Here is an 11,315-nt window from a genome sequence, read left to right as displayed (position 1 = left end):
GGAACTTTTAAATTAAATTAAATATTGCAATAATTGTATTCATATTTATTTTAATAGAATATATGCATATTTTTGTGTGTGTTTGACTAAAGGTTTTTTATTAAAACGTATTCAACACTTCGCTGCTTAAACAGACTTTGTTCACGGTTTCTTACGCCTCACTAAAGCGCTACCCACAATTCCGTAGGCGGTGCAAGATGGCCGCCTCCAGTGCTGTACACTGATGTGCAGATAGTTAAATGGTTACAGTACACTTGTCACACGTTCATTTTTTAGTCTTATAACAGAAGGTTACAGTAGTATCTGAAATGTCCAAGGTGATTCTGCAGCGTTTTAGGGCGGCAGAACCCATTCTGACGTTAAATACTTTTAAAACGAGAAAAGCCGAGGTCCCGGGAGGCAGAGTCTACTCGCAGGTTTGCCGAGATGAGTTTTCAAGGCGCCGATTCTTCTCCACTTGCCGTTGCCTGTCGTCTAGGGGACCACCGCAAAGTAAAGACGAGAAGGTTATTGACATCCCCGGATTGGAGCGCATCACCTACGCGGACAGGATGCACTATGTCCCCGGATTAGCAAAACCAGTATTCTCGCACTGGCGCCGGGACTGGCACGATCCTTACCATTACATGGGGCCCAAGTATGAGGAGATGCCGCTGTACAAGGACAAACCCTGTTATATATTCCACCAGAGGACGAGCATCCTAGAAGGTGAATTAATATCATCTTACAAAAAGATCTACTACGATCAGCATGGATAGTTTTGTTTTTCGTTTTGTTGTACCGCCGATGTCTGTGCGATCAACTTAGGGAATCAGAACTGTACTGCATTTTATGAATGATATAGTGAAATCTTCAAACGTGCTTCATTTGTTACTGATCTACGTAAAACTCCGCTAAATAAATGGTGTGATCTGATTTTCAATCGGTATTACGGCTAACGGGGGCTAATATATTAGAAGCTATACTGTAACTGCACCCTCGTTGCATATTTGAGCAAAAATGTGAATTAAGCACTTGTTGATTAAGTGCCAGTAGTAGTTCATATTAATTCGTTTATGTAAATACAACGTCAAAACGTACTGTGTTAACACTGCACTGTGAGTGTTTTGCATTCATTAGTATAATTGGTTGACGCACTGATGAACGTTTGTGAGAGCCCTAGCTTATAAAATGTCCTTTGGGGAAACTTGTCCCATTTTGGGAAGTGTTATTTTTTGAGGGGGGGGAATAAATTGCCCCTCATAATAACAAGAGGCACTCATTTCTCAGTGTTGGGAGCATGTGGCATCTTCTATGGATCCTTCCACGGTATGAAAACAATGTCAGGACAACTACAGAAGGTTGTAAGAGTTGTCTGGGGTGTAAGCTGTTAGTATTACAGCTATCCCCGAGTAGAGCTCCATTTGGTTTTAGTCAATATACCCAGTGAGGGTGTCCAGTGTGGCCAGGCTCTCGTCTGGAGTGACGTTCTGTCTGTCTGTTGGTAGGTGTTAGACAAGCACTGTGGCTTACCAAGGCCAAGCTGATACAAGGGCTGCCGCCACAGATCCTCTGTCTGGCTGAGGACCCAGCCAATCAGATTGAGGACCAGGACGAGAGAGTCCAGCAAGCAATCAGCCACGCCCGGTTCTGGGACACCACCAAAACCCGGCCCACAAGAGAGAGGTTCTGGTGAGTCCAAAATCCCGCGTGACTGATCTCGTTGGATCAGTTTCGCTTTGGGGTGCATGTCATTACTCATATTTAAGAACACATAATGGGATCGATGGGAAAACGAAAAATAAAACCCACTCCATCGTCTAGAATGCTGCAGAAGACGGGATTGTTGAAGAAAGGTGTTACCAGGCCGTTTCTTTAATATCGGCCATTGTTCTGGGGAACCTTTCTGCTTTTTGATCTTTCATTTGGTCTTTGAAAAGGCTTAATCACTTCTCTGGTTTAAATGTGGAATGTGACATTTTGCTCCGCGGGGGATATTGACAAAGTGAAATCTAATGACCATCAGTAAATGCAGGGCAGTCGTCTTCTCAGTGGGACTGTCCGAATAAGGTTTTTACTAATTAATGCAGCACACAGCAGGGCAGGATTTCTTTGCTTAAAGAGCCCCTTCTACTGATCTTGTCCTTCGGCATTGCCAAGGCTTTGATATTGCTCATTACGTCTTGGGAAGGATGCCCTTTATAGCACAGAGAGCTGCCTTTTATCACAGAGGTGTTGTATCGCTTAACATTTCTTTTATTTCTTCTTCTGCCTCATGCGAAGGTGGGAGCATTAATGGAAAAAACCCAAATGTCACGTCCCATCTTCATGTGCGAATAAGAGTCCCGCTTTGATCATTAATCGTAATATACAGTAAACAAAAATGAAGCTGTCTTTGATTTGATTTGAAGGAAAGCTTTTTTTTTAAAAAAAATTGGCACCGTAGCATATTTTTAAATGGCTTTAAAAATAATTTCTAATAATTGGCAGTGCCTTCCCAGTGTTTCTGTTTGTCATTAATGGCTGAGATCCTCCTGCAGCTGTTTCACTACTGCCTTTAGTCCTGAGCTGCAGAACACAAATGGAATTTTATCACTTATGAACAAAGTATGATGGTTGAGCCCTGTGAGTTTTTTTTATTCCTTTAATGATAATTAGATCCTTAAGAAACACCCAGTCTGTCACTGGGGGAACGCGGGCTCAGGGAATCTGAATTCAATTAATCCCTAACCAGTTACTACCATCAATTCTGGAACTGACCCCTCCTAGTCTTTTTTTCATTTTACGACCAGATGGGAGGGATTTAAGCTGAGCTAAGCTAGAAGAACCTTTCACAAAAAAACTGAAAAAATAAGGTTATTTTTCTGTTCATGCTGTTTATACGCCTGGTAAGAGAAAGAGAAAATTAACCTCCCATCCCAAGACGTCATCACAGGAAGATCGTTAAGAGTGTGCTAGGAGACCACTGTGCTGATGCCCAGGTTATTACAGGCTTTGATTCCTTTCTTGCATTGGGGGACCCTGCAGCTGTGTGAATCTCAAGCTACACTTGTCTGTTTTGCAGTCCAGTCTTGCTGAGGAACCTACTGCACCTGTGTGGAACCTTACAGTTCAAACACCCTTCACTGTCCAAGAGGATGCTGGCTGAAAAGTACACTCTGTCAGCTTACTGGAGCAGAGGTTTGCTTGTGTTTCAGAAATGCTATAACTGGACGTCAGTCGTTGCACAGTAAATAGCCTGTTCATACTAAACAGTGTGCAAAGAGAGAAAACAAGCAGTGGAGAAGTAAAATCAATAGAACCTATACTTTTGTTGAGAATATTTCACACTGGACAGAAGATGAGCAATGCAATACACAAAATCCAGGGTCTATCTTAGAAAATGTTTTAGAAAATGAATGGTATTATCATCATCAGATTTGTATACTTGTTGTAGCTTGTAGATTACCCCCTCATCTTTTTGCACTACTTTGAATGTAGAACTTCCCCACTTTCTCCTGCTTTGTGAATGAGAAATACTGAAGCAAATTTGCTTCCATTCTAGACAAGTGTGTTGTGTCTGGTGTGAATTAGCTTTTAAGTAGATGCTTCTTAGGTATCTGAGTGCCAAAATAAAAACTAGTTAAACTCATTCCTAATTACACAGCTTTAAAACTCTTCACATATGCGAGAACTGCCCAGTAAACCAGATGTGCTTATATGGGACTGCAGCTCAAGGACATAAATATCGATGTGTTCTCCTTTAGTAAGAGGAGGGAATCTTAAATGACAGTCAATGATTCTTTGGATCTATAAAGAACGCAAAAATAAATTCAAACTAGGCATCATTTAGGCTTCACACAAAACCTTTTTACTCACTTTTCTGCCTGAGAGCATCTAGGATTTTAACCTGTTTTTATTGCAATAAATGAGTTTTATTGCAGTCTCTGAAGGCACGTGGTGGAATCAGGGCCGTGTCTGAATTTTGTACAGATGCTGATCTTTTCCAAGTCCGAGGACAGAACGGGCTGCTCCTGAGCAGCAGCTCTCCGCTGCCTGTGATCGCTGGGACAGAGGAGGTGCTGGGCACTGAGCAACACGTTCTGGACACCTTCTATCCCATCTCCCCCACCATCGACCTGCAGCGCGCGCACGTCTACCAGGAGAAGAGCCACACTGGTAGGGCATTGCTCCTGCAGCCTCTCAACATCTGCACAGGTGTCACAGATGTGACAGCCGGAGTCGACTGGGCTTGGTCTTCCACCTGCTCGCTCAGCTTTTATGATTGACAGAGAAAAATAAAGATTCGACAAATGTTTTTTTTTTTAATGCATTTTACCTGGATTGCTTAGATCCAGCCATCGATAAGATCACGGGGAGAAGTTTGCAATCGATTGGCGCCCATATTGCCAGTCATTTCTTAGAGGAGCCCAGAGTTTGGGCCTCACACCCCTGGCTGGGAAGCCTGTAGCTTTGGGTAATGAAGTGTTTCCCAGTCTCTAAACTAAATGAATTCCCCTAATTTTTCCCATGTGGACCCCCTGTCCTTGTCTCTCTACCCCTTATGATTTAGTACACTTGGATCAAGTCTGTGTTCTAGACTTGGTTAAAGCCTGGACTGACTCAGCACCCTGAGAAAAGGCTCTTCTTCTCTGAGGAATTCTGAAGAGGTTTTTACACCCGAGATTCTTACAGGTCCTTGATGTTTAAGCAGATTGGTTAACCAAACATTTCACACATGAGCGAAACACTCCTGCGGTTCATTAAGCTGACTCCCTTGTTTTCGTACAAAGCATTTCAAAGCAAAAGAGGTGTGTTTAATCCCGGATCAGAGATTTCCGTTTTGGCCAGCGGAGGCCCCTGCGCACAGGGGAACGGAGGAGGCCTCGTCTCCGCAGGAGGTTTAACCCCTGACCCCCCTGTCCGGCCTGCAGGGTTCGGAGAGGGCTACCCCTACCCCCACGCCCACACGGTGTTCTTCCGCGAGGCGGGCGAGGATGGGCCCCGGCTGAGGCCCGAGCAGCTCCGTGCCAAGATGGTCATGTTCGCCTTTGGGAACGCGCTGGCAAGGGCCCAGGCTCTCTATGGGGTAGGTGCTGCAGTGCATGCAAGTAGCTGGTTTATACATGGGTGGCAGAGGACAGGTGGCATCCAAGAGCTTTTTGTTTAGAGGACGCCTGTGCTGACCACACCCTTTCTCTCAACCTTGTGTGTTAACACTATTTCCTGTAGTTCAAGGATGGGACAGCCTTTAATTCTGCTTTGGAAACCATGAAAGAGATTACAAATGCAACTGCAATAGTACTCGTTAAAACACCTGCGTGCAGAGCTGAGTGAAGGGCTTCTGTCATCCCTTTCAGAAGAAATGACACTGAACTTCCTCTTGCAAGAAGATGTTGTGGCTGCAGTGAGGTCTAGAGGGGTGGGGGCAGCTCTTCAGCTGTAGTAGTCCCAATGGAGGAAGTTGCATCCCTGCATGCTGTGGCTTGTGCATCACCAGTCCTGCTCCTCTGAGCTGATTTAATGAAAATCTATACGTGTTTCAGCTACTGAAGAACAAAAAACATTAAAAAGAAGCCCTGCAGCCTCCTCGCTTTTCGGTCCAGGGTTAGATTCTGGACTATTGCTCCTTCTCTGTGGAGTCTGCACGTTCTTATCCATGTTCACAGGGATTTGTGCAGGGTGAAAGAAAATAGAGAGAAAGGTGCTTTTTTTTTAAATTCTGCACTCAGGATCAGCCCCGGATCTTAGAGCGGCCCATCGTGGTGCAGAGCATAGCCACCGATGGCCGGATGTTCCAGTTCGTCGTGTTTCAGCTCAACACCACGGAGCTGAGCCCGGACACAGGTGTGAAAAACCTGGTGTGGGTGGATCAGGATCAGCTGCTTTACGACTACGCGAAATGCCTCCCGCTGATTAAGAAGAAGGTTGTCAAAGTAAGTAAAAACCCTTCTGATGATCCCACTTGAGGTTTAACCTCAGAAGTGCCCTGCTCGTCTTTCTACTCTCCCATTGAGCCAGGCTGAAGGGGTATGGGTTATGCTATTTACGTCTTCTGCTTGTTGAGGTATGGTCTAGATATGCTCAGCAGCAGAAGAAACATCCTTCTCCCCATGTATGTTTTTTTTAGAAAAAGGAAGTAGACCAGCTTTAACTATCGATTAAATATTTTTGGCATTCAAATGTTTTTTTCTTCAGTCGTTAATCTCTCACGTTCATGATGCACTCGAGGGACTTTGCGGCAGAAGTAGTGCCAGATCACCTTGCTAATGCGCTGACTGGGTCTAGGTAATGCGGTGGTTTAATCTGTTAAATGTCAATCCTGGTGGGGAAAAAAAATCAAGAGTAGGGGGGAAGGGAACCGATGTGCCCCGTTTAGTAGGAGAGCAACACCTCCCTGCATTGCGTATGTCGGAGGTGGGATAAAGTCAAGGGCTCAAGGGAATCCACAGCCAGCACTATGTAACGGGGCAAGTGAAACGCAGCCTGGCACTGAGAGGCCTTTCTCTGGGAGAGCACCAGTCCCAGCGCCTTGCCAATACGGTTGAGAATCCCACTGTGATGGTCAGGGCAGGACCGGTCATTACAGAGCTAGAGTGGGGGGGGGGTATCTGATGGTAACCTGACTGCATGGAGCTATGCTGATTACGTCCTGGGATCCCACAGGCTGCCCTCCCTCCAGGCTAATCTTAATGTGGGTTTTCCAGTCGGAACATCGGACATCTTGGGCTCACACGCGCTTGTCCAGGCTGTAGGGGAGGGATGGGACGGAATTCCACAAGATAGCACCTGCATCACAGGGGTATAGCTTGTACTGATTCCACATACAGGACACTACTAGTATGCGATGTTCACAGTGGACCCCCTGTGGATGACCAATGTTAATCGGCAAATTCATGAATTTACCAGTCATTCCCTCTTCAATACAGTGGCAGTGCATCTGCTACAAAGATACCATCAGAAAAATTACTTTTTTTTAATGCTCTGTTGCTTGAAAAGGGAATCTTATATTTGCCTTAGGCAAATCTATAAGAACTTGTGGAATCAGTGCTTTTATTTAATACAATCTGGCAGACACCTTGGAATTGGAAAATGAATTATTCCAAACCATTCTTCCCTTAAAAATCCAGATTTGTGCTATGGGAAATATCCACCTCAAAACTGGAGCTCGTTTTGTGTAAAATAGCACAAAGGGTTTAAGACAGGATCCGTGTGACTTAGATGTGAAGTTTTACTTGCTGCACATTACTGCTGTTTTATAATGAGATTTTTTTTTACAGTGTATTGTTCTCCAGTTGATTTAAAAGGACATGCTAGTTTGTTGCATGACCACAAGGGGGCTGTCACAAGTAACGATGATGAGTCAGTACAGTATTGCATTTACAAAGGCTTCCCTATTAAGTCAGAAGGATGCTATGCATTGAAAATCTCTCTTCATGAAAAGAACTAGAGGGGCTGGTTAAATTTATGCACTTGTATATATTGCACAACCACCAGTGAGCAAAATCACTGCATTAGCTGGTACATTTTACAGGATCTGGGGTTTGCCAGCTCCAAGCTACTTTAAATCCTTGTGATCAATCAATGAATACAACCCAAGCGACACTGTACAGAGTGTAATTTTAATCTTCTTGTGCATTTTAAATGACAGGTAGATATATAGAAGAAAACACCCAGAATATTTAGTAGAGACCAGTGTTACCTGATATGTAGTGTAAGTAAATCTCTCCGTCTCTTGAGGTTCCTGCTGGCTTATCAGGATATCAGCCCAACACATTCAGGAAATTCCTTGCGTTGTACTTGCATGGAGCTGTGTGAGTGGCCAGTGAAATTCCACCCTCTTCTCTCCTGGGCACTGCTCGTTGGTTGGATATAGACCACTGTGCGATCAGAGTGATGGAGACATCCGATTTATTCCATCTTCTCTCACCACTGTTTGGAGAACCGATCTGCATTTTTCTCTGTGACTTTTACAATCCACATCCGGTTCAAAATAAAGAGAAAATGAAAGCTTATAATTCTTTGTATTTTTCCATTCTTACCAAGTTATGTTTTTAATGGTAGGGGATCCGTTATGAGTGATTATGGTTTACAAAGTTTATTGGAATTATATTGTTTGCAAAATGGCCTTCAACCCCCTTCCCTGAAAAAAAAAACACTGGACAGATTTGGTTCTTACCAACACCCTCATTAACAGACTTTTAAATGATCTATTTCAAAAGCACTTCACTTAAATAACTTTTCATTTACAATGTAAAAAACAATCAAGCCTAATAGTGGGAATAAATAATTCAGGCATGTAGTTACTTACAAGAACACCAGTCCCATCAGCACCCTATAGGCCCATCCTATGTAATTAAACTGCTCCATCACTGTCTCCAACAACAGAATTAATGCATTTAAAGGTTTAAGAGCATTTTCCTTTCATTTTCTAATAAACGCCGAATGTTTTCATGACAGTCACAAGGCAACGGATCATCATCATATACAAAGTACTTCATCTGAGTTACATGAAGAAATGTGACACTTCCTTCATACTGACGGGAGTAAACGAAACTGTAATAGACCAGCCCTTTTCACTCCTCTTCTAGGTCACATCACGAGTTCACACTGTGCTGTGCACAGCGGACTTCTAAGTGAAGGCCGCTGGGCTACAGCCTGCTTGCTGCTCCATCATGCTGGAGAGGTTAATCATCACACTAACTGTAGCACTGGGCTTGCTCTGGCCGGGGAAAAGCGACAACGCACTGCTGAAATTGTGCCAGTTCCCACTTTGCTTCCACTCCCACATACAGTTCGCTAGAAGGGCCTGGAACATAGTTAACACTGGGGACTGATTTTTCACCTGCACTGTCCCAGATGTTTCCGAGAAACCGGACTCTCGCTGGGTTTCACAGGACACCACGGCGCCAAGCAGGGTCTGAGCCAGGCAGAGTGCAACCCGCTGGTTCACTGGTGCAGGGCAGAATCCCAGAGACGACAACAGCAACGTAACCTGAGAAATAAACTAATCTAAAGGCCAGTTCAATAGCGTCCTGGTAACCCAGAGGCAGTACATCTATGAAACACTGTTTTCCACCTCCAACAAACTGCAATAAAAGGCTATGATGGAAGGTGGCAGCACAGAGAAACGGTTTTCCATTTGCCACGTATCTGGTCTCCGCAGGCTCCTATAGAGCAAATCCAGATACATTTATCAGTCAGCTAAGGGGTCAGGAGGGTCAGCCTCTCGCCAGCGAGAGTAACCGCGGCTCTCCGCTTGAATCCTCTTCACATACCGCAGGAAACAGTTGGATTTCCACCACTTTTTTGGTCCAAACACTATTTTAGAACGTCTTAACAGTACAGCCTAGGAGCAAACATTTCCAGAAGCAAACCAGTATGAAGACCGTTTCATCTTGATATTTATTACAGTGTGTGGGGAGGGAAGAAGAGAGAGGGTGGGGGTTGGGGAACTGTTTCATTCAAAAAAAAAAACCATCCCATACCAATGAAGACAAATAATTTAGTTATTGTAAAATTACATTTCCAAGCGAACAATTCTCCGCTTAAAAAAAGCGTCCTGAAGACCAAAGGCTTACAGCAATACCACAAAACCTTTTTTTTTTTGCATTTTCTATTCTTACTGCAGTCGTGAGGCTGCCATACTTTCTCTCGAATACCCTAAGCTAAGCACAGTGAAATGCCTAGTTGAAGCAAAGACATAAAAATACATTTAAATAATTCACTATTTAAAAAGTATGAAATATCTCTAACTGCAGCAAGAAATCAATACAAATCTGGCATTAGAAGTAGAATAAAAATTGATCGGGGAGAGAGGGTTTTGGGGTTCAGAAACAGGGATTTTGGGAAGGGGGAGGGGATCATCCCTTGATAAAATATTAGCAACAAATATTGAACACAAACTACAATGTATAATAATTACTTTGTCTCTCATTATAACCATACTACAAGGTAAGAAACACAGAAACAGCTACAATGTTCGAGAATCAGCACAAAGGTATGTCCAGGCAGATAATATTTTATACATTACATGATACACTTTTTTTTTATAGTGTGTGGGCTTAAAAAAAAGACCATCTACAGGTAGTGTACTGTACATAGATCCCAGCTTTCACACAATGTCGCTGTACAACAGGGTTTGTGTCAGTTTCTGTACTCCCTCCCCCCCCGACGAATGGAGGGTTTTCTTCCTTTTGAACAGAGCATGTCTACAAAACAGCAGTCAGAACCTAACATTTAAATACAAATGAAAGTAGACAAATGCAGTGCTTGGGAGATCATTCTTTTTCACCCTCAGCCAAATAGCCCACTTCCCAGTAAATGCAGACTTAGGTGGATTCTTTGAAAGCATCTACTGCACTTGTTACATTGGAGGAGTTATACAAACAGAATTAAATTAAACCTAGTAAAAAGGATCTTTTTCAAAGCAGAATTCTCCCACACAAGGTCCAGTATGCAGGATCTTCATGTTAATCTAAAAAAAAAAATAATAAAAAAAACTAAGATTCACCGAGTTCAAGGCATCTTCTGAGAGTTCATTACAGAGAATTCCAAGGAGAAGTGTGTTTTTGAGAAATTTCTTTCTTGAGAGACACCTTGTAGCTGGGATGAAGGAACGACTTTATTGGAAAAAAAAAAGACTCTTGCCTACTACTGTCCCATTTTTTCTTTTCGAAACCGATCCACAGCGCACGTGCAGACTGTCCAGTTTGAAACGTAGCAACGACACGAATGAACCTCTCGAATCTAGACTATCATCCCCGCTCGGCACGGCACAGACAAGACAACAGTTTTCAAGAACAAAGCAGAAGAGGTCGAGTCAGCTTTCCGTTTTATTTTTTTGCGCTCAGGAAAAAAAAAAATTATAACTGGGGGGGGGGGGGGGGGGGAGAAAAAAGTAACTAAAATGTGTCATCATGTATGTATATAATCCTTCCAGAAGCTGGTTTTGTCACGTCTTGAAAAAGTTTTGTCCTTCATGTTTTATGGAACACAAGAAGTTCAGCCATGTTTTTGTCCTTGGTTATTGCGCGAAACTAAATTCGGGGTGCTTCCTCAGCTCCTTTTCGAACGGATACGCTGCTTCTTGCATATGGTTATCTCCAAGCGATGGCTGACTCTTTCTTGTCCTGGGCGGGGGGGTGGGGCAATCACACACTCATCGTCATGGTGGGAGAGTACTGGAAGACATCAACACAGGACAGCTGTTCCACACAGAAAGACGAGCGCACAGCACAGAGCACAGGGCGGCAGCTGCGAGGCTGCTCATCTGGAGGCAACGTATTTGCAGTACATTAAAAACCCCTGAAAATGCTCTACATTCGAAGCCATCACAGAGATAACGAGCACTAAGA

The 11,315-nt window shown here is 43.6% G+C and overlaps 2 protein-coding genes across 3 annotated transcripts in view; one reads left to right on the top strand and one right to left on the bottom strand.

The window, feature by feature from the left end:
* Positions 1-175: 175 nt before the first annotated feature.
* mrpl37 (mitochondrial ribosomal protein L37) lies at positions 176-7,971 on the top strand. The gene is made up of 7 exons (XM_088926990.1): positions 176-708; positions 1,488-1,671; positions 3,044-3,159; positions 3,952-4,137; positions 4,893-5,047; positions 5,691-5,894; positions 7,699-7,971. Exons 1-7 carry the CDS (start codon positions 309-311, stop codon positions 7,774-7,776), a joined length of 1,323 nt encoding a protein of 440 aa, XP_088783116.1. The 5' UTR covers positions 176-308; the 3' UTR covers positions 7,777-7,971.
* Positions 7,972-9,346: 1,375 nt separating this feature from the next.
* The window catches only part of LOC148823355 (single-stranded DNA-binding protein 3), a 69,935-nt gene continuing 67,966 nt past the window's right edge, over positions 9,347-11,315 (bottom strand). For both annotated transcript variants that reach the window (XM_088926991.1, XM_088926992.1), the window contains one exon: positions 9,347-11,141. In XM_088926991.1, coding sequence (XP_088783117.1) covers positions 11,112-11,141 — 30 coding nt within the window. In that variant the 3' untranslated portion in view covers positions 9,347-11,111. The remainder of the gene's footprint in view (positions 11,142-11,315) is intronic.

The sequence above is a fragment of the Atractosteus spatula genome, chromosome 11 (genome assembly GCF_055471065.1).
Source record: "Atractosteus spatula isolate fAtrSpa1 chromosome 11, fAtrSpa1.hap1, whole genome shotgun sequence".
Taxonomy (NCBI): domain Eukaryota; kingdom Metazoa; phylum Chordata; class Actinopteri; order Semionotiformes; family Lepisosteidae; genus Atractosteus; species Atractosteus spatula.
Note: the sequence above shows the minus strand (reverse complement) of the source record. Positions and strands in the feature narration are given on the sequence as shown.

Coding starts and splice junctions, on each gene's coding strand:
- mrpl37 (XM_088926990.1), top strand. CDS start 309: ATGTCCAAGGTGATTCTGCAGCGTTTTAGGGCGGCAGAACCCATTCTG. Junction 4,138..4,892: donor CCAGGAGAAGAGCCACACTG/GTAGGGCATTGC, acceptor TCCGGCCTGCAG/GGTTCGGAGAGGGCTACCCC. Junction 5,895..7,698: donor TTAAGAAGAAGGTTGTCAAA/GTAAGTAAAAAC, acceptor CCGTCTCTTGAG/GTTCCTGCTGGCTTATCAGG.